The sequence below is a fragment of the Ovis aries genome, chromosome 7 (genome assembly GCF_016772045.2).
Source record: "Ovis aries strain OAR_USU_Benz2616 breed Rambouillet chromosome 7, ARS-UI_Ramb_v3.0, whole genome shotgun sequence".
NCBI lineage: Eukaryota > Metazoa > Chordata > Mammalia > Artiodactyla > Bovidae > Ovis > Ovis aries.
This window is the reverse complement of record NC_056060.1, coordinates 52,576,084-52,595,066: the sequence shown is the minus strand read 5'-3', so window position 1 is coordinate 52,595,066 and position 18,983 is coordinate 52,576,084. Positions and strand designations below refer to the sequence as shown.

Here is an 18,983-nt window from a genome sequence, read left to right as displayed (position 1 = left end):
CACTTTCATCAAGAGGCTTTTGAGTTCCTCTTCACTTTCTGCCATAAGATTGGTGTAATCTGCATATCTGTGGTTATTGATATTTCTCCCAGCAATCTTGATTCCAGCCTGTGCTTTTTCCAGCCCAGCGTTTCTCATGATGTACTCTGCATATAAGTTAAATAAGCAGGGTGACAATATACAGCCTTGACGTACTCCTTTTCCTATTTGGAACCAGTCTGTTGTTCCATGGAATCCCTTAGAAGAAATGGAGTAGCCATCATGGTCAACAAGAGAGTCCGAAATGCAGTACTTGGATGCAATCTCAAAAACGACAGAATGATCTCTGTTCATTTCCAAGGCAAACCATTCAATATCACAGTTATCCAAGTCTATGCCCCAACCAGTAATGCTGAAGAAGCTGAAGTTGAACGGTTCTATGAAGACCTACAAGACCTTTTAGAACTAACACCCAAAAGAGATGTCCTTTTCATTATAGGGGACTGGAATGCAAAAGTAGGAAGTCAAGAAACACCTGGAGTAACAGGCAAATTTGGCCTTGGAATACGGAATGAAGCAGGGCAAAGACTAATAGAGTTTTGCCAAGAAAATGCACTGGTCATAGCAAATACCCTCTTCCAACAACACAAGAGAAGACTCTACACATGGACATCACCAGATGGTCAATACCAAAATCAGATTGATTATAGTCTTTGCAGCCAAAGATGGAGAAGCTGTATACAGTCAGCAAAAACAAGAGCAGGAGCTGACTGTGGCTCAGTTCATGAACTCCTTATTGCCAATTCAGACTGAAATTGAAGAAAGTAGGGAAAACCACTAGACCATTCAGATATGACCTAAATCAAATCCCTTATGATTAAACAGCGGAAGTGAGAAATAGATTTAAGGGCCTATATCTGATAGATAGAGTGCCTGATGAACTATGGAATGAGGTTTGTGACATTGTACAGGAGATAGGGATCAAGACCATCCCCATGGAAAAGAAATGCAAACAAGCAAAATGGCTGTCTGGGGAGGCCTTACAAATAGCTGTGAAAAGAAGAGAAGGGAAAAGCAAAGGAGAAAAGGAAAGATAGAAGCATCTGAATGCAGAGTTCCAAAGAATAGCAAGAAGAGATAAGAAAGCCTTCCTTAGGGATCAATGCAAAGAAATAGAGGAAAACAACAGAATGAGAAAAACTAGAGATCTCTTCAAGAAAATTAGAGATACCAAGGGAACATTTCATGCAAAGATGGGCTCGATAAAGGACAGAAATGGTCTGGACCTAACAGAAGCAGAAGATATTAAGAAGAGGTGGCAAGAATACACAGAAGAACTGTACCCCAAAAAAAAAAGATCTACATTCCTTAGTAAGGATTATATAACAATAACGTATCCTGCTTGAGGACATATTTCTCCTTCCTGAAAACCTTCTGACTAATCCTGTTTTCTTAAACTGTATATATAGTGAGAGTGGGACTGGTAATATCTTTGCTTTCTCTGTCCCTTTTTATACTTTAATAAAACTCTGCTACACCAAAGCGCTTGAGGGATCAAGCTTGGTCCCTGGTCTTGTTAAATCTTCGGAGATCACGAATCCGACATTGTTCACCATAAGCTATCAGCATAAAAGCAAAACAGCAAAGATCATATGCACATGCAAGGGCCCAGCAGGTGAGCAATATCAACACTTTTCTGGAAGAGATGAAGTGGGGAGGAAAGCAACGAAGCAGGGCTTCTGAAGAAACTGAAAACAGAACAGAAAGTTGAAGCAAAGGGGTCAATGGCCCTAATGAGAGAATATTCATATGGCACCTAAACCTCTGGTAAACACACACAGACACACACACATTATGAAAGAGTTCCTCTTTGATTTCAGATAGAGGTTCAACAATAATGCAACCATCAGTTTTAATATGTAATGTATAAATGGTAACTAAAAATATAATTGTTACATGTTTGTGCTTTTCATATGTAGAAGCAATAGATGATTTTTCCATTGTGTCACTGTTAAGTATAACTATATTAGCAGAGATCACAGATGTATAACCATAAAAACTGTCCCCAAAGGAAAAAAATACTTAGGAAACAAAAGTAAACACCTTTAAAAATTGTAAAGTGTTTCCTTAGAAATATCTACAGAAGTCTTGAATCTATAAGACCAAAATAGGACACTATATTAAGAGGCATGGAGTGGTGTTGCAACTGAAAATGACTGCTGAATTGAAAGAATTGATGCGTTTGAACTGTGGTGTTGGAGAAGACTCTTGAGAGTCCCTTGGACTGCAAGGAGATCCAACCAGTCCATTCTGAAGGAGATCAGCCCTGGGATTTCTTTGGAAGGAATGATGCTAAAGCTGAAACTCCAGTACTTTGGCCACTTCATGCAAAGAGTTGACTCATTGGAAAAGACTTTGATGCTGGGAGGGATTGGGGGCAGGAGGAGAAGGGGACGACAGAGGATGAGATGGCTGGATGGCATCACTGACTCAATGGACACGAGTCTGAGTGAACTCCGGGAGTTGGTGATAGGGAGGCCTGGCATGCTGCGATTCATGGGGTCGCAAAGAGTCAGACACAACTGAGCGACTGAACTGAACTGAACTGAATCTAAGGTAAATTTGCAGAAATCTCTCAAAATGTAGAACAGATAGCTAAGCTGAAGGAAAACATGAGAGAAAATAAAAAGAGGATTCTCTGAACAGATTCAGTAAAAAATTAAGTCCTAATGCCCTAAACAGAGATTGAATAAGCTACAGCTTATGGACCAAATCCTGCCAGGCACCTGCTTCTTTTTTTTTTTTTTTAAACAGCCCATACAACAGTTTTTCTTTTCTTTTTTTTTTTTAACATTTTTAAATGGTTACCCTTTAAATGGCTACACAGCAGCCTTACTTTTTGCCTCCTATCTGTGTGACATCTAAAATATTTACTATATGGCTCTTTATGGAAAAGTTTGCTGACCCCTGTCCTAAGACATTTACTGTATGTTACCTACTGATTTCTCTCCTATGTATCTAGGAAGGTACTGGATAAGGTCATCTTTGAAATATGTGAGAAAAATGCCACTCGAATCATTTTCTGTGTTCTGCGGTTTACATGAGGAATTTTGACTGAGAAAGGTAAGAATCAATCTAGGTGACCCTGCATCCAACTAGCTGGAATCTCCAAACAGTCATATAAACAGAGGGAAGGAAAAATTAGAGAAATTTTTCACATAAAAGCTTCAGAACTGAAGGGAAACAGTGGTGTTTAAACTGAAATGCTTATCAAAGGCCCAATATGATGACACTGCACACACAAGGCATAATACTTTGAAACTGTAAAACACCAGGATAAAGATAAATCATCAGTTTTTTTCACACAGAGAGAAGAATCACCCTCAAAGGAACAAGAATCAGCCCTTTCAATAGCAATACCACGTTCAATGTTGATAAAACAATGGCTTTAACTTCTTGAAGAAAAACCATTTCCAACCTAGACTCCTATGAGGGGCCGTCTTCTGGGGAAAGTTTCAAAAAAGGGTTCTTCACCTTTTAAAAGAGACACGATGGGGGAAATTCTCCCTTTTCTACCTCTGGACATCATCGTGGGAGGCTATGTTGTTTGGGATCGTGGCAAGCTTCTTGCGACCATGGACAGAAAGCAAACATAAACTGGCGATCTACTCATCTATCATAGCTGGAGGTCAGTCTGGGACAGGGATGTGTGAACTATTCATCAGAATGGGAATAACGACCAGAATGACAAACAGAAACAGTTTAGAGCAGTTAAGAGAGAATAGGAGGGCTGAGGATGAGGCACCAGAGTTTTTCGCTCTTCACTATAAGCCCCTTTCTTTATACTATTTCTTTTTAAGCTATGTGTGAATTTTTTGATGAGACTATTTTTTAAATTTCTATTAAAAATAGGAGTAAAGCTATGGTCACAAAAAACAGTTTACAGGGTCATAGTTAAATGAAAGGTATAAGGGAAAACAAAAATAAAGACTATTGTGATGTTTGTGGAAAAGTATGTAAGTCTATAAATGGACAAAAGAGCAAAGGAAAAAAAAAGAAAAAACATCAGAGTAGTAACCAAATTTTCAAGGAAGGATAAAGTTACTGATAAATGTCAATGTATTCTCTGCTATTCATAAACAACCTAAAGTAATGTTCCTGGAAATTATGCTGGTGGTTGCAGGAAAAAAAAAACCAAAGCAGGTATATTTAAAAAAAGCTTTATTGAGATATAATACACATACCATTAAGTGACCCATTGAAAATGTACAATTCAATGGGTTTTAGTATAGAGTATGCAACTAAGTACCCTCACAATTTTGGAACATTTTCATCACCTCAAATAGAAACTCCATGCCTGTCAGCAGTCACTCTTAGTGAAGTGAATGAAAATTGCTCAATCATGTCCGACTCTTTGCAACCTCATGGACTATACACTCCAAGGAATTCTCCTGGCAAGAATACTGGAGTGGGTAGCCATTCCCTTCTCCAGGGGATCTTCCCAACCCAGAGATCAAACCCAGGGTCTCCCACACTGCAGGCAGATTCTTTACCAGCTGAGCCACCCGGGAAGCCCAGGCAGTCACTCCTAATTTCCCCTCAACTTCCTCAATCTCAGACAACCTCTAATGCATTTTCTGTCTCTACAGATTTGCCTACTATAGACATTCAACATAAGGAGACTCCTACAATATGTGGTCTTTAAATATTTGGAGGTTCACCTATGTTGCCACTACATCATTCCTTTTTATCATTGAATAATATTTCATTGTATGTATATATCCCATTCATTTGTCCATTTTGTTTGTCCGTTCATTTGTTGATGGACCTACCAGCTGTTTCTACTTTTTTACTATAATGAATAATGATGCTATGAGCATTCATCTACAAGTTTTTGTGTGAACATCTGTGGTAAGTAGATTTTAAAATAAAAACTGTAAAAAGTTACATCAACTAGGTAAGTATTTTTATAGGCATATAAAATGCTTAGCATTTTATAAATAGAAAGTATCTTCACATTTTTATGTACATGTTTTGTGTCTTCTTTGTTTCTCTATACAGTTATTTCTTATCAACAAATATAAAAACATATTATAGATACATAGCCATGGAGGGGGGAATTCAAGCAGTCAAAAAAGATACATGGTATAGCAAATTATAAATCTTTCATCTTTGTCCCACCCTCAGAGAAAATACTGTGAACAATTTCTTAGGTCCTGCCAGAAGTATTTTTTCAGATACCTGCATATGAGAGAGTTGTTCTAACACAAATAGGTGAATCATACATACAATGTTCTGCCACCTTTGTTCCTTCATTTAGTATATTTTGAAACTAACACTCTATCAATACATAAACATCTGTCTCTTTTTAAACAGCCAATGAGAATTTCATTATATGGCTATACTATACTATGAAAGTGAAAGTGAAAGTCGCTCAGTCAGGTCTGACTCTTTGTGACCCCATGGACTATACACTCCATGGAATTCTCCAGGCCAGAATACTGGAGTGGGTAGCTGTTCCCTTATCCAGGGATCTTCCCAACCCAGGGATTGAACCCAGGTCTCCTGTACTGCAGGTGGATTCTTTATCATCTGAGCCACCAGGGAAGCCCCATACTACACTTAGTGCTTTATTAATGGGTCACCCCATCCTTTTTCCTAGCTAACAGAATTCTGATTTTATTGAAATATTGGATGACAATGTGTGTCAGGGATACCAGCAGCTACTCCCCACCCCTCCTCACCTCCTATGAACTTACTTCTGATTCCTCTAAGCTTTCCAGAAATTCCACTCTCTTTATCCCTGACTGAGTTAGAAATATACACACAACATAATTCTGGCCCAAGAGATATGAAAGTCTCCCAGGGAAATTTTTGAAAAAGGGTTCTTCACTTTTTAAAGGAGACTGATAGGGTCTACCTCTGGACATCATCATCAGAGGCTATGTCGTTTGGAACTGCTGCAGGCTTCTTATGACCAAGGACAGAAAGCCAAGAGAATCCCAGAGAAGCTGGGCTTCACATGACTCCGTTCAGCTGCTGCAGTCACTACCTCTCTTCTATGCCTGCTTCTTGTGAGGAGAAATAATTAATGCAATTATCATTTAAGCCAATTTTAGCTGTTATAGTGAGTCTGTTACTAGAAGCTGAAAGCATCCTAAATGATACACTACAGAAGGGCCTACTTTAAATACTTTACATTTAGGGACTCCCCTAAATTCTCTAATATCCCCTGATATTCACTCACTAGCACCCATGTTTTCTCTTCACAAGGTTCAGCACATTAGTAATACTTTTGAGAAACTAGTTCATAAGGCTCCACAGTAGATGGTAAGCCTTGTTGAGGGTAGGGACTGTGAGTGAGTGAGTATTAAGTTGCTCAGTTGTGTCTGACTCTTTCCAACCCCATGGACTATAGCCTGCCAGGCTCCTCTGTCCATGGGATTCTCCAGGCAAGAATACTGGAGTTGGTTGCCAGGATAAATATATGGATAAAAATACATAGGAAAAAATACCAGACTATCACACAATTAGTGGTGGCTTTATGGAAATTAAATTACAGCTGATTTTTATTTATTTTTATAAAAATATTTAAGGTATACATGTTGCTTCTGTAACCTAACACTAATATATCCATGAACATATACACATTATGTGTGTGAATACCAAAGATACAAACTGATCACCATGGGTGTACAGGGAGCGGAGTGGTCCTTTTTCAGAGGCTCCTATGCTATGCTGACGCACAGAGCATATAATAAGTATGAAAGTGAAAGTGAAAGTGAAGTCGCTCAGTCGTGTCCGACTCTTTGCGACCCCATGGACTGTAGCCCACCAGGCTCCTCTGTCCATGGGATTCTCCAGGCAAGAATCCTGGAGTGGGTTGCCATTTCCTTCTCCAGGGGATCTTCCCGGCCCAGGGATCGAACCCAGGTCTCCCGCATTGCGGGTAGATGCTTTAACCTCTGAGCCACCTGGGAAGCCCCTATAATGAGTATATGGCTCCCTAATGTGTCAGACTATTTTCCCTCCCGATAACTCGCCTCTCCTGGTCTCACGTGAGCAACTGTACATGCAGATTTTACTATACTTTGTGATTGAAGATTAACTTCAATTTGGAGTTGTCCTGTCTATTAATTTACCAGGAACATTTCTGGTTCAATAGTAAAGAATCAGTCTGCCCATGTAGGAGATGTACGTTCAATCCCTGGGTCAGGAAGATTCCCTGGAGAAGGAAATGGCAGCCCACTCCAGTATTCTTGCCTGGGAAATCCCATGGACAGAGGACCCTGGCGGGCTACAGTCAGTCCATGGGGTCACAAAGAGTCAGAACACAACTCAGTGACTAAACAACAAGAGTTCTCCACACAAAAAAATTTTATTTAAACTTCATGTTTTCTAAAAGATATAAAATCTCCCTTCAACTTCTGGCCACAATTTCCATTTGGCTGAATGCCAGATAACCAAGATTTTACTATACTATGTTATCTCAATAGTCATTTCTCTGTGAATACATTCAATAGAAAACAGTTTGTGCTATGTATAAATAATGAAATGATAAAGAAGAAAATAGAAAACCACACATAATTATGTCCTTTGTACAGCAAGTGCTAAATCACCATGTGTTTTCAGTTCTGTATCTAGCTGTGAAGAATTAGCATTGATCCACACAAATTTATCTAGTTATCCTCACAATAAATTTGGAAATTTATGATTAAAATAAATGCATGACCTATGCTTGATCCCAGAATAAAGTAATACTGGCTAGAACAGTTGGTAACAGTGAAATTATGGTAAAAGAAACAAGTAAAAGGCAATAGAGTCCTAAGCCTGGTGAGCATTTTCAAATGGTCATCTTTCTTATTTTTGTGGTAATATCTCTAACTCAAGAGTTTAGCACCGACTTTCAAATATCCTTTTTAATAGGAAATCAAGATGATAAAAAATAATAGGAAAATGTTTAATTACAGTTTTAAGTTTAAAATTTGTATAATTTTAATTCCTGTAACAGATATCCATACTATCTATTTCTACCCACATTTTGAGATTCCTTTTCTCCTTGATACTGGTCATTTGAGTTTTCTTTCTTGTTTGGGCTTACTGTGATGTAGCACTTTTCTTAATCTTTTCAAGGAACTACCTTTAGTTTTATTTGTTTTCTCTACTTTTTGTCCATGTTCTATTTTATTGATTTCCATTCTTATTTTCTTCCCTCTACTTTTTATTTTTTGCTTAAGGTAGAAACTTAGATCATCAATTTGATATCCTTTTTCTTTTGTATTTGAAGAAGCACTGAATTATCTCATCCATATCCTGATATGTTTTAATTGCCATTCAGTTAAAATGATTTCTAATTTTCCTTATAATTTCCTTTTTGATCATGGCTTATTTAAAATATGCTGTTTAACTTCCAAATTTCTATGGATGTTTTGAGATAAACTGAAGCCTGCACACTGCAACGAAGAGCCCATGTGCCACAATAAAGACCCAGCACAGCTAGAAACAAAATTTAAAGACAAAAATGCAGGACTTAAAGGGACCTGATTACAAACGGGGTCCTGACTAATGTTCAGTTTATACTGATTTCACTGGTTCTGTGGGTCCCCCAAAAGTCGCTTTCCTATTTTTCAAGTGTGCTGGAAGTTGGGTCTACTCACTACCACTACCCCATTTCATCTATGGCTTGTGGGATAAGAACTATCATAGTGAGAAGGCCAAGTGGAAGCCTCTGAAACTGTCCTCTCTCCAGTGAAGACAGTAAATTAAAGCAATATTTATTGAATATGACAAGAAAAGCACAAGGAACCAAACATCATCAAAATTAAAACCTTCTGCGCTTCAAAGAACACTATCAATAAATTCAAAAGACAACTCCCAGAATGGGAGAAAATTTTTGCACATCATGTATCTGACAAGAGACTTGTATCTAGAAATAAAAAGAACTAGGACAACTCAATAACAAAACAATAAATAAACTAATTATAAAACAGGCAAAGACCTGACTAGACACTTCTCCAAAGAAAATATACAACTGGCCAATAAGCTCACGAGAAGATTCACAATATCATGAACCATCAGGGAACTGTAATAAAATATCATTTTGCACCCACTAGGAAGGCTGTGATAAAAAGTCAGATGATAGTAAGTGTTGTCAAGGATGTGAAGCGAGAACTCTCATACTCTATTGGTAGGAATGTAAAAATGGTAAAGCCACTTGGAAAACATTTTGGCAGTTCTTCATTTGACCCAGCAATCCCACTCCTAGGTATATATGTCCCAAATGAAAATAGATGTCCCCACAAAAACTTGTATACAGATGTTCATACCACCATTATTCGTAACAGTTAAAATGTAGAAGCAACTCAGATGCCCACCCAATGCATGGATAAAGTGTGATTATCCATATAATGGAACATTATTTGGCAATAAAAAGAAATTAAGTACTGATACATGCTATAACATGGTTGAACCTTGAAAACATTATACTTAGTGAAAGCAGCCAGATACGAAGGACCACATATTGTATAATACCATTTAAACAAAATATCCAAAATAGACAAATCTCTTTAAGTGGACTGGAAGTTGCCTGGGAAAGGGAGCAGATCCTGGAGGTAAATGAGGAGTAACAATGGGTATGGGGTTTATTTTGCAGGTGATGAAAATATTTTGGTGATGATTGAACAACTCCATGAACATACTAAAAACCACTGAATTGCATACGATTGTTAATTGTATCTTAATAAAGCTGTTTAAAAAAACAAATAAAGATATGGCAACCTAGTGGGAATATCATAATTTGTACCACCATTAAATACTTAAAAGGATATAGGGTGATTCCTATAATGAGCTCATTTAATTCTCCCGTTGGTCCCTAAGAAACCACATAATAGCCTCAGTCACCTGCTGGTTCCTGGATGAAAGGAGTCCACAGTGCCCTGGCAGCAGGCGTAGATCATGGTTGAATGGGATCCCTGAAGTTGTGTGCTCCCTCTGGGGACCTGGATCTCTACCCCGGCAAAGCCCAGAGTTCCAGGGATCCTCCAGTGGGTCTTTGGAAATGATGGCAAGTGGGGCTACTCCTACTTCTACTCCTTTGTTCCTGGACCGTGTATACTTTCTGTTGTGAATACAGCTCATATTGAGGTTTTTGGCTTAAATATTAAACTGGCATGCCATCTTTACAGAGTATTGTCTCCATATTGGTGCTTGGGTTGCGCTTTCAGTAGGCCATTCCAGTGCCTGCTTCTAGATGGTGTGGTAGATGATGTGATTAATGGATCCCATGGTCATGGGCTCATTCTTGCACCTCCTTCTCTGTGAATTGGGCCCCTTGAAAGGATGAAATGTTGCATAGATTCCATCCCTATGAACACATATTCCGTAAGCACTCACATAATTGTGCTGGCTGAAGTTCTACAGAAAGGAAAGGCAAACCCACTTCTGTAAGTAATTTGAGAACAAATCACTGCCCTTTCAGAATGGAAGGGACCCAATTTAACAAACTTACCATAGAATGGTTATGATCATGAGGATGAATGGTCTGCAGTTTTAATTTTCTTATAAAGTCTTTGGTCTGGTTTTGGTATCAGAATAATGCTGGCCTCAGGAATGAATTGGGAAAAGTCTCTCTATTATTTTTAGTAAGACTGCATAGAATTGGAATTATTTATTCCTTAGAATCATGGTACAACTCAACTACTGGAACTACTCTTTATTGGATGGTTTTTAATTTCAAGTGTAATTTCTTTAAGAGTTAACAAAACTTGTCAGGTAATTTATTTATTAAAATTTTAGTAGAGTATGTCTTTAAATGAATTGGTCCATTTCATCTAAGTTAATGAGCTTACAAGCACAGAAGTGTTCATAACATCCCTTACTTAGCCATTTAAACTCTATTGGTTCTATAATGATGCTACTTCATAGTTTCTTCAGGTGGAAGCTTAAATTAATTGTTCAAGACCTTTCTTCTTTTTCAATATAATTTAATGCTATATATTTCTCTCTAAGCAGTGTTGTAGCTACATCCTACAAACTTGTGATGTTGCTGGGGTTTGGTCTGCTTTTGTTTTGCTGAAGAATAGTTGATTTACAGTATTGTGTTAGCTTCTGGTGTATAACAAAGTGATTCAGTTATACATACACATATAAACATATATATATATCCTTTTTCATATTCTCTTCCAGTAAAATTTATTCAGTTCAGTTCAGTTCAGTCACTCAGTCATGTCTGACTCCTTGCCGACCCCATGAATTGCAGCATGCCAGGCCTCCCTGTCCATCACCAACTCCCAAAGTTCACTCAAACTCACATCCGTCGAGTCAGTGATGCCATCTAGCCATCTCATCCTCTGTCGTCCCCTTCTCCTCCTGCCCCCAACCCCTCCCAACATCAGTCTTTTCCAATGAGTCAACTCTTTGCATGAGGTGGCCAAAGTACTGGAGTTTCAGCTTCAGCATCAGTCCTCCCAGTGAACACCCAGGGCTGATCTCCTTTAGAATGGACTGGCTGGATCTCCTAAATATAGTTCTCCATGCTACACAGTACTGAAACTCCAGTACTCTGGCCACCTCATGCGAAGAGTTGACTCATTGGAAAAGACCCTGATGCTGGGAGGGATTGGGGGCAGGAGGAGAAGGGACAACAGAAGATGAGATGGCTGGATGGCATCACTGACTCGATGGACGTGAGTTTGAGTGAACTTCAGGAGTTGGTGATGGATAGGGAGGCCTGGCATGCTGCAATTCATGGGGTCCGCAAGGAGTCAGACACAACTGAGCGACTGAACTGAACTGAACTGATAAATGTCAATTAAGTAAAACTGATTTGATAGTGTTGTTCAAGACATCTGTATCTTTACTGAATTTTTTTGACTACTTATTCTACCAGAGAAGAAGTAGTATTTAGCTTTAGTTTTAGAAAAAGAGTAGTTTTCCAAGTATAATTCTCTTATTTTTCCTCAGCTTCGAATACCTTAATGCACTGTCATTCTTGAAGGATATTTTTATTAGATACAGAATTCTGAGCTGATCATTCTTTTTTCTTTACAACCTTAACTATGCTGTTTCAGCACAGTTTCTGATGAGCAATCCACAGTTATCTGAATTGCTGTTCCCATCTACATCATGTGTCACTGTCAGTTTGAGGGCCCTCTTGGGAGCCTGGAGTTTGTTCTTACAGGACAGTGAAGTGGGGTGAGGAAGAAGGCACGAATGTGAATGAAGGATGTATAATATATCCACTTGCTGGCAGGCTCTCATCATCTCCTGTCTGGATCAGTGTATTTAATAAATGACTAAGAGAAACACAAATATTGTATCATCTTTAAGGAAAAACATAAAAATCTGCAAAATTGAAATAAGACTGTCTCTCCATCCGAATTAAATTAGAATAAGATAATTCAGGCTTACATCATCCTTTATCTCATTACCTTACGCATGTTCTTCATAATAAAATAAATGGTTCCAAGGCCATCTCATCATGAGGACACCTAGATTTAACTCTTAAATTTTTACAAATTCTTGTAAGATACATTTTAGAATATTGTGAGAACTTATCGTTCTAACCTATTGAGAAAAAAATCTTTGCTGTTATAATGAAATAAAATGCATACTTACTCTGAATAATATTTCTTCATTCCATTTTGGATTCAAAGTCTAAAAGACAATAAACACAGCATAACTAACTTTTCAATATTTCATTACACAAAAATAAAACAACATATACTTAAAAATTTTTGAATACTAACCTTTTTAATGGTTTTCGTTTGCACACTTGTAAAAATTCCATTCATTGGGTCATATAACGTCACTCGCACGTAAGGATCACTGTTAAAATTTTTAAAAATTTAATTGTTATTTATTCCCAAACTCAGGTTTCTCAAACTATAAAAACCACAGAATTTTCCTTGTTAACAATTTCTACAATTATTTTCTACACTTGAAAGTAAGGGTTCCTTAGGCAGGGGTAAGTAATTATAGTAATTGTAGAATCTAGCTAAAAAGCTGAAATGCCATGATAGAGAAACAGACAAAGAATTAGAAAGAAAACCTTTTAATCACAATTCAGTGGTTTCCAACCTCTTAATATTTTTGGAAACTTTAATTTTTTATTACATGCCTTCTTCTTCTGGGTTAAGAAGGTTAATTCAATGATTTTCAAGAATGGCTTTGTAAGACCTCAAGGTAGTTTCAAGTTATCTCACAGGTATAAACTCTTCTTACAAAATAAAGACAAAGTGTTTGAGTTCAAAATAATTGTGTGCCAGGTAACCCTTGTACAAAGAGACATGGAGAAGGAAAACCTTGTGGTATTCAGGTTTGCAAAGCAAAAGACTTGACATTTTACTTTTTCATGGTCATATTTCTCTCATGTCCCTTGGGGATCCCAAGTGCCCACTATTTTCCACCACCATCTCCCTCCTCCCATTTCCACATACAACTTTGGTGCTACTGCTGCTGCTAGGTCGCTTCAGTCCTGTCCGACTCTGTGCAACTCTATGGACGGTAGCCCGCCAGGCTCCTCTGTCCAAGGGATCTTCCAGGCAAGAATCCTGGAGTGGATCATCATGCCCTCCTTCAGGGGATCTTCCTGACCCAGGGATTGAACCCATGTCTCTCATGCCTCCTGTATTGGCAGGTGGCTTCTTTAACACTAGCGCCACCTGGGAAGGCCCCATACAACCTTATCTCTTACTTAAATTGACAAAAATCAAAGGCATCACAATACTCCCAACATCCTGGTGTTTATCAGAGTCCATCCTACCCCTAACTTCAACGATTCAGGTGTTTCACCCAATCACCCTTGTCCAGTGACCTCCCACCTTCTCTGGAACCTTGCATCATCTATTTTGACTTAGGTTTTTCCAGTCATTGCTGTTGTTAAGTTGCTAAGTCGCTTCAGTCGTGTCCAACTCTGCACGACCCCATAGACGGCAGCCCACCAGGCTCCCCCGTCCCTGGGATTCTCCAGGCAAGAACACTGGAGTGGGTTGCCATTTCCTTTTCCAATGCATGAAAGTGAAAAGTGAAAGTGAAGTTGCTCAGTCGTTTCTGACTCTTAGCGACCCATGGTCTGCAGCCTACCAGGCTCCTCCGTCCATGGGATTTTCCAGGCAAGAGTACTGGAGTGGGGTGCCATTGCCTTCTCTGGTCCTCCACTCCCTGACTCTCCTTCATGCTTCCAGCAAAGCAAACTAGACTTTGTTCCTGTCTCAGTCAAAGTTCGCAAGTGAAAAATCTGTGATAATAATGACACAAATAACAACTAATACATATGCAGCAATTACTCTGTGTCAGGCACTGTTACAAATGGTTCATATATATATTAACTTTCGGAATCCTTATAACAACCTATGAGGCAGGTATGATTATTATCTGTTTTAAACAGAGTCAACTTTAAGTTGACTTTAAAAAGTCAACTCATCCCAGATGACACAGCTAGGAAGCGGGACAGTGAGGACTGAAACTCAAGCACCTGGCTCCAGAGACCCTGTTCATAACCATGACAGCCTACAACCTCCCTTCCTTCATTTCCCCAACAGCCAGTGGTTTTCAAAACCCTATAATCTGGCTTCCACCTTTTTCTCTCAGACCCATTCCATGAAAAGTCACCAATCTTGCTAAAACAACTGACACTTTGTACTCACTTATTTTGCTGGCTCTCTATATGTTTGATATTACTGACCATTTTCTCCTTGAAACTCATCTCATTTAGCTTTCATGACACAAGACCCTTCTGGTTCTCCCTTTTGTTTTCTCTACATATTTCCTTCAAAATCTCACCCATGATTTTAACAATTAACTGTATACTCACAAATATAAATATAAAACACAAATGCAAACATAAATATATATTCCTGATCTCACAACCCAGATAGACACTTCCACCTGGATAGTTCACAGATAATATCTGTTCAAGAATTTTGCCCATTTTTAATTGGCCATTTTATCATGTTATTACTAAGTTATAAGAAGTTTTTATAAACTATGAATTAAAGGTGCTTGTCAGATATATGCTTTGAAAACATTTTCTCCAATCGGTGGCTTGCCTTTTCCTTTTCTTAACTGTGTCTTTCAAACAACACAGTGGTTCAGACAGTAAAGAATCTGCCTGCAATGCAAGGGACCCAGGTTTGATCCTGGGTTGGGAAGATCCCCAGGAGAAGGAAATGGCTACCCTCTCCAGTATTCTTGCCTGGAGAATCCCATGGAGAGAGGAACCTGGCAGGCTACAGTCCATAGGGTCGCAAACAGTTGGACAGAACCAAGCAACTATCACTTTCACTTCCAACTGTGTCTTTCAAACAGAAGTTTTTAATTCTTATTTAATTCTTTTTAATTCTTGTTTCAATATTTTTCTTTAAAAATTTTATGGTGCATATTTCTTTAGTCTTATTCAAGAAATCTTTGTGTAACTCAGTAGACCAAATATTTTCTCCTATGTCTTCTGCTGTTGCTGTTAAGTCGCTTCAGTCATGTCCAACTCTGTGCGACCCCATAGACAGCAGCCCACCAGGCTCCCCCGTCCCTGGGATTCTAGAAGTTTATTAATTTCAGCTCTTATTATTTTTCTATATTATATGTGATATGGACAGAGCTTCATTTTGTTCCACACCTATAACCAGTTGTTCTAGTATTATGCATTTAAAAGATTATCCTTTCTCTTGAATTACCTTAACACTTAAAGCAACTGACCACACACATATGTATGCGTGTGTGTGTGGGGGCGGGGGAGTGTGTGTACTTCTACACTCTTTAGTCTAGTCCACTGAACAATATAGCTACTCTTATGCCAATGCTGCTTTGTCTTGATTGTCCGTATCGAAAATCTTGAAATTATGTTGCATAAATTCTCCACCTATGTGGCCTATGTTCTTTTTCAAAATTGTTTTGGCTATTCTGTGTCCTTCGACTTTTCATAACAATGGAATCAGTTCATCTGTTTCTAAAAAAAACTCCCGGGATTTTTATTAGGATTGAGCCAAATCTATTCAATTTGGAGAGAAATACAACTCTAACAATAATATATCTTCAATCCATGAACACGACAATGTTTATCCATTGATTTAGATCTTCAATTTCCCTTAGTTAGCAATGTTTTGTAGTTTTCAGTGTGCAGTACTTGCAAATCTTTTGTTAAAGTTATTCCTTCAAAGTTTTTAATTTTAAATGAATTTTAAATTTTAAAAATTCATTTTCCAATTGTTAACTGATTGATCAGTTCAGTTCAGTCGCTCAGTCATGTCCAACTCTTTGTGACCGCAGCATGCCTGGCTTCCCTGTCCATTACCAACTCCTGGAGCTTGCTCAAACTCACGTCTATCGAGTCGGTGATGCCATCCAACCATCTCATCCTCTGTCGTCCCCTTAGAAGATATAAGAATATGACTAATTTTTGTACAATGACTTTGTATCTTGTGGCCTTATATTTTAGTTCTAGCAGCTTTTTCTTTTGTAGATTCCTTAAGGTTTTCTATGTACATGCTTTGACTGCAAATAAAAAGTTTTTCCCTTTTCAGTCTGTATTATTTTTCTTTTCCTAGTCATATTACACGGCTAAGACATCTAGCACAATGTTGACCTGAATGTGAAAGCAGATAAACTTTCTTATTCATGAGTTTAAGCAGAGAGCATTTAGACTGTCATCACTGGGCATAATGATAACTACTACCTTTCTCACAGAAAACCTTAATCAGATCTACAACTTCCATCTATCCCTAGTTTGCTAAGAGTTTCCATCATGAATGGGTGCTCAATGATGTCAGATGCTTTTTCTGTTCTTACTGAAATGATCGCTTTTCTTTTATTCTAGTAATACGGTATATTATATTGATTAACTTTCAGACGTTAAAGTAATTCTGCATCTTATTATTAGTTTGTTGACAGTTTTTTTAATCATAAAAGGATGTTGAATATTGACAAGTACACTTTCTACACCTACTGAAATGATCATGCATTTTTTTCTTCTGGACTGTATTAATATGACAGTGGTTGACTTGAACAAATCTTATATTCATAAGAAAAATCCCGTGTGCTGAAATCCATTTATCAGACACTCAAAACGCCACTTCAGTCTTCATATGCTTACTGTTTGTATGGCATATGCATCCCTTCTCTTTCATCTTAGCTGTGTCTTTGTATTTTAAGCACATCATTTATAGACAGTATTTAGTTGGGCCTTCTTTTTCAGCCCATTCTAATAACTTCTACCTCATGTTCACCTTAGTTCATTAATGTTTAATGCAATTGTTATGGTTAGATTTAGGTGTATCAAATTATTACTGGTTTTCTATTCTTTCCTTTCTCCTTTCTCTCTCTCTCTCTTTTTGATAATGTATTCTTTTCCTGGCCTTTAAGTATTTTTTTCCAAGAATCTCATTTTAAAATTTTGATTGTTTTTTAATCTATAATTCTTTACATTAGTTTTTAACAGTTCATCTAGGTATTGCAATATACACTCTTACTTTTTATTCCACTTACACAATATATTACATTCTACTAAAAAGTTCATGTCCTTTATACAATAATCATTATATGTATTCCATCTATAAGATAATATAAAAACAATAAGCTGTGATATAACCAGGCATGCTTTTTAAAAAATTACGATGAAAAGAGCAAAGTCTTTCAGATGTTTCCAGACGTTTACCATTTCTGATGCTCTATATTCCTTTGTAAGGATCTGAGTTTCTATCTGCCATCTATCCTCTTTACCTGGGAGAACTTACTTTAGCTTTTATTAGAGTGCAGGTCTGCTAATGACAAAGTTTCAAAGCTTTCTTTTATCTGCAAATGTTATTTTGTCATCATACTAAAGAACAGTTTCTCTGAATATAGTAGAGAATTCTAGGTTGACAGTTATTCTATTGTCCCTTTTTTAAAAATCTGGGCTCTGTAGTTTCTGGTGAGAAGTCAGTAGTCAATTGAATTATAGGTCCCTTGTATATAATTTGTCATTCTCTGAGTGCTTTGTCAGTCCTTTATACTTGGCTTTCGACAGCATGACTATTATGTGCCTCAGTATGTTCTTCTCAGTACTCATCCTGCTCCGTGTTTTTTGATTCTATAAACTTGTGTTATTCACCAAATTTGGAAAAAATATGGCCATTATTTCTTAAAACAGAGTTTTGCCTCATTCTCTCTCCTCTATTTCTAGGACTCCAATTACAAGTATGTTAGATTGTGTGGTATTGTTTAACAAGTCCCTGAGGCTCTCTCTGTGTTCGTTTAAATTTTTTTAAATCTGTTTCTCTCTCACCTCCTGCTGAGAAATAATTTCTATTGATCTACCTCTAAGTTTAATTAATTCTTCCTCTTCATCTCCATTCTGCTGTTAATGTCATCTCAGAATGTTAATTTAATATATTTTTCAGTTTTAGAATTTTCATTTTTTATGGTTTCTACTTTATTCCTGAGATTTCCAATTTTTGACTTATGTGAGCATATTTTTTTCCTCGTCTGAGAATGTGTTTCATTTACCTGTTTTTTTTTGGTAGATTACATAGCTTTGGATTCTATCTTAGACATTATAAATGTTAAGTTGTAGAGACTGTGGATGCTGTATTTTCTCTTTGATAAGAATTTGTGTTTTTATTTAATTCTATCATGTAATTAATTATCTTACTTGGGCAAGAATCACAAGCTCTGTTTCTTGGGCAGCAACCTTGATCTCTGTTCTGATCTTCTGTCCTTAGTTAAGTTGTCTGGAATCTGCTATCAGATGTGTGATTCAGGGTCAGCAAGAAATGACAGTAGACATAGTTTGGGAATCTCCTTTCCAGTTCTTTCCATTCCAGAATCCTCACACTGTTATGTTTTCTTCAGATTAAGTCTTCTGATTTCCTAGGCCATGAATATTATAACTTTTCCATGTTCTGATTCCATGTGACCTCAGACTAATTCATAAATTGGAGACTTACTCAGTGCAACTCCCACCTCCAAACAGGGACTCTTCACTAGACTTTCACTAGACTCTACCTGCTCTGTTCACTCTCCACTGCCTTTAA

At 37.6% G+C, this 18,983-nt stretch overlaps 1 protein-coding gene across 2 annotated transcripts in view; it reads right to left on the bottom strand.

The window, feature by feature from the left end:
* The window catches only part of NEDD4 (NEDD4 E3 ubiquitin protein ligase), a 143,507-nt gene that overhangs the window by 106,447 nt on the left and 18,077 nt on the right, over nucleotides 1-18,983 (bottom strand). For both annotated transcript variants that reach the window (XM_027971804.2, XM_027971806.2), the window contains exons 3-4: nucleotides 12,726-12,804; nucleotides 12,595-12,633 (exon numbers count right to left, since the gene is read on the bottom strand). In XM_027971804.2, the coding sequence (XP_027827605.2) occupies nucleotides 12,595-12,633; nucleotides 12,726-12,804 (118 nt within the window). The remainder of the gene's footprint in view (nucleotides 1-12,594; nucleotides 12,634-12,725; nucleotides 12,805-18,983) is intronic.